Here is a 2,571-nt window from a genome sequence, read left to right on the forward strand (position 1 = left end):
AGATTACGCCACGAAGGCCATTTATTTATAAGTTATAATATATAATATAATTATAATATAAGTCGTTACGCCACGAAGGCAATTTATTTAAGTTCAAACTAGAAGCTAAGCTTATCCGATTTAAATATTGCGCGCACCAGGGCTGGAAAACCACCCAGTGTTGGTCAACCGAGGGCCAACAGCTGATAGTGCCGATAGCGATAGGCGGGAGGTTCGATAAGAAACTGTGTTGGGAAACGAAGAAACCCGGCAAGCCGGGCTTACATGCGGCCGCAAGGGCGGAAGCTCGCTCTCATTCTCGAATGGCAGCCAAGGCGATCAGACCTAGGAGCGGACTTCAACCCGGAGTGGTACAGCGGCACGAGCGTCGGCACGCCGGATCCAAGGAGTAAGTGGGACAGACAATAGCGATCAGACTGAGTGCGAGTAGGGGTAGTAGTAGTAGTACTAGCGAATAATAAAGACAAGAGAGAATGAAGAAGTATGTGTCCGTGTGAATTTGTGTATTTTTCGGGAACCCACGTGCAGTGATTTGTGCCGGTCGGGAATCGTGTTGCGCCAGAGCTGCTTACTCAGTGCAAACGACCACCCGATCGCCCACAAGGAGCATAGGAAAGGATCGCCTCTGGCCACCCTCTCCTGGGAACCCAGCCCCAATTACGGTTTAGGTAGGCGCGAGCCAAGTGCAGTGATTTGTGCCGGTCGGGAATCGTGTTGCGCCAGAGCTGCTTACTCAGTGCAAACGACCACCCGATCGCCCACAAGGAGCACAGGAAAGGATCGCCTCTGGCCACCCTCTCCTGGGAACCCCGCCCCAAATACGGTTTAGGTAGTCGCGAGCCACGTGCAGTGATCTGTGCCGGTCGGGAATCGTGTTGCGCCAGAGAAGCTTACTCAGTGCAAACGACCACTCGATCGACCACAGGGAGCACAGGGAAGGGTCGCCTCCGGCCATCCTCCCCTCGGATCCCTACCCCCTACCCCAGTAGCTTGTGAGTCGCACATCCAGGGGGGAACGGCCACGCCGTCCAGTTTTGTTGGTATTTTCTCAGGGATCGGCTACGCTACTCGTTTCGTTAGTATTTTCGCCGGGAGCAGCCCCGCCCTCCACTATACCTTTCGGGTGCCGTGTTGCGCTAGAGCTGCTTACTCGGTGCAACGCGGATACTCTGGCCTCCTTTCCCCACAAATCCCCGCGGCAACTCCCCGTCCAGTTTCGTCCCAATACTTTTCTACAAATTTAACTGTAGAGGACCCTGGCCGGACTGAGTTTTATCCCAGCCCATGAAAAAGGTCCTTACAGTTTGGCGCCCGAACAGGGACTCATAAGGACGACTAGATATCCTTCAGGAGAGTTGGGTTTTTACCACCAACCGCATTGCCTAAAGACCCATGTCCAGTAGACGAGATTTAGAGAAAGATAGGAGACCGCAGGAATAGTTAGAGTAGGGGATCCCGTAACGCTGCGCCCGCCAACGCCAACCCACTCCCGGAGCGCCACATAGCCACGTGGCCTCCCACGAAGCCGTCAAGTGCATACCGCGTCCCGAGCAGCGCCCACAGAGCGCCCAGTGAGCGGCGTCAGTGCACCACCAGCGGCACCCACCCAGCGCTCCCACCAGGAGCACGCACAGCGCGGCAACCACGCCCTCAGCAGCGTCACCCGCGCCGCTAGCCGCGTTATCAGCAGCGCAGACCCAGCAGCGTCCCGCGCCGTGCAGTGCCACCCACGTGGCCATCAGGTGCCCACAGAGCGCCACCAGCAGCGCCAACAACAGCGCCGGACACGTGGTCACCAGCCACACAACGAGCGTCACCAGGAGCACGCAACGAGCGGCCCCGCGCCCTCAGCAGCGTTCAGCGCCCATCGGGCGGCGTCTTTTGCACCATCAGCAGCACCCACCGAGCGCCACCAGCAGCGCCCACAGCAGCGCCCACAGCAGCGCCCATAGCAGCGCCCATCAGCAGCGCCCAGCCGCGCCCTCAGCAGCGCCAACCGCGCCGGATACGTGGTCACCCGCCACGCTACGAGCGCCACCAGGAGCGCCCAACGATCAGCACCGCCGCTCACCAGCCGCACTCACCAAGCGCCAACGGGAGCGCCAGCCGCAACCACATCGGTCAGCCAGTGCCGCACGTCAGCAGCACCTGCCGTGCGCCCAGCGCCCAGTCACGCCACTAGGAGCGCTCACCGAGTGATCCCCAGCAGAGCCATCGGCAGCGCCACCGCGCGTATGCCCAGTGTCTCGGGAAAGAAAACGTTAGAGGACGCAGAATCAAAGCCAGATCCGGCAGCTGCCGGACTGGAAGAGGACAGGTTTTTCACCGCATCCGGGGTGATTCCACGACCGCAAACATGGGGGTCAGGTGGATCGCCTACCGCCGGAAGGACGAGCTGCAGGCGCTGCTAAATAGTTTGGACTTGACCCGAACGGCCAAGTAGACGAACTACGACCACGATTGGCATCCTTCATCGGCGGAGGAGACCACAGCCCGGCTCTACGAGAGCGCTTTGCCGCACTGGAGGCAATATACCCGGAAGCACCCACCCAGAGGAAGTCCACCAGTCGG

General features: G+C 59.4%; 1 protein-coding gene across 1 annotated transcript; it reads left to right on the forward strand.

The window, feature by feature from the left end:
- The first annotated feature begins 1,392 nt into the window (after positions 1-1,392).
- Positions 1,393-2,199, forward strand: LOC119562347 (flocculation protein FLO11-like). The gene is made up of 3 exons (XM_037875510.1): positions 1,393-1,399; positions 1,496-1,571; positions 1,623-2,199. The coding sequence occupies exons 1-3, from the start codon at positions 1,393-1,395 to the stop codon at positions 2,197-2,199; spliced, it is 660 nt and encodes a 219-aa protein (XP_037731438.1).
- The last annotated feature ends 372 nt before the right edge of the window (positions 2,200-2,571 follow it).

The sequence above is a fragment of the Drosophila subpulchrella genome, unplaced genomic scaffold (assembly GCF_014743375.2).
Source record: "Drosophila subpulchrella strain 33 F10 #4 breed RU33 unplaced genomic scaffold, RU_Dsub_v1.1 Primary Assembly Seq422, whole genome shotgun sequence".
In the NCBI taxonomy this organism is placed as follows: domain Eukaryota; kingdom Metazoa; phylum Arthropoda; class Insecta; order Diptera; family Drosophilidae; genus Drosophila; species Drosophila subpulchrella.

Excerpts from the sequence above, each read along its gene's own strand:
- LOC119562347 (XM_037875510.1), top strand. Across the intron at positions 1,572-1,622 it reads CAGCGCCCACAGAGCGCCCA|GAGCACGCACAGCGCGGCAA; the intron begins GTGAGCGGCGTC and ends CGCTCCCACCAG.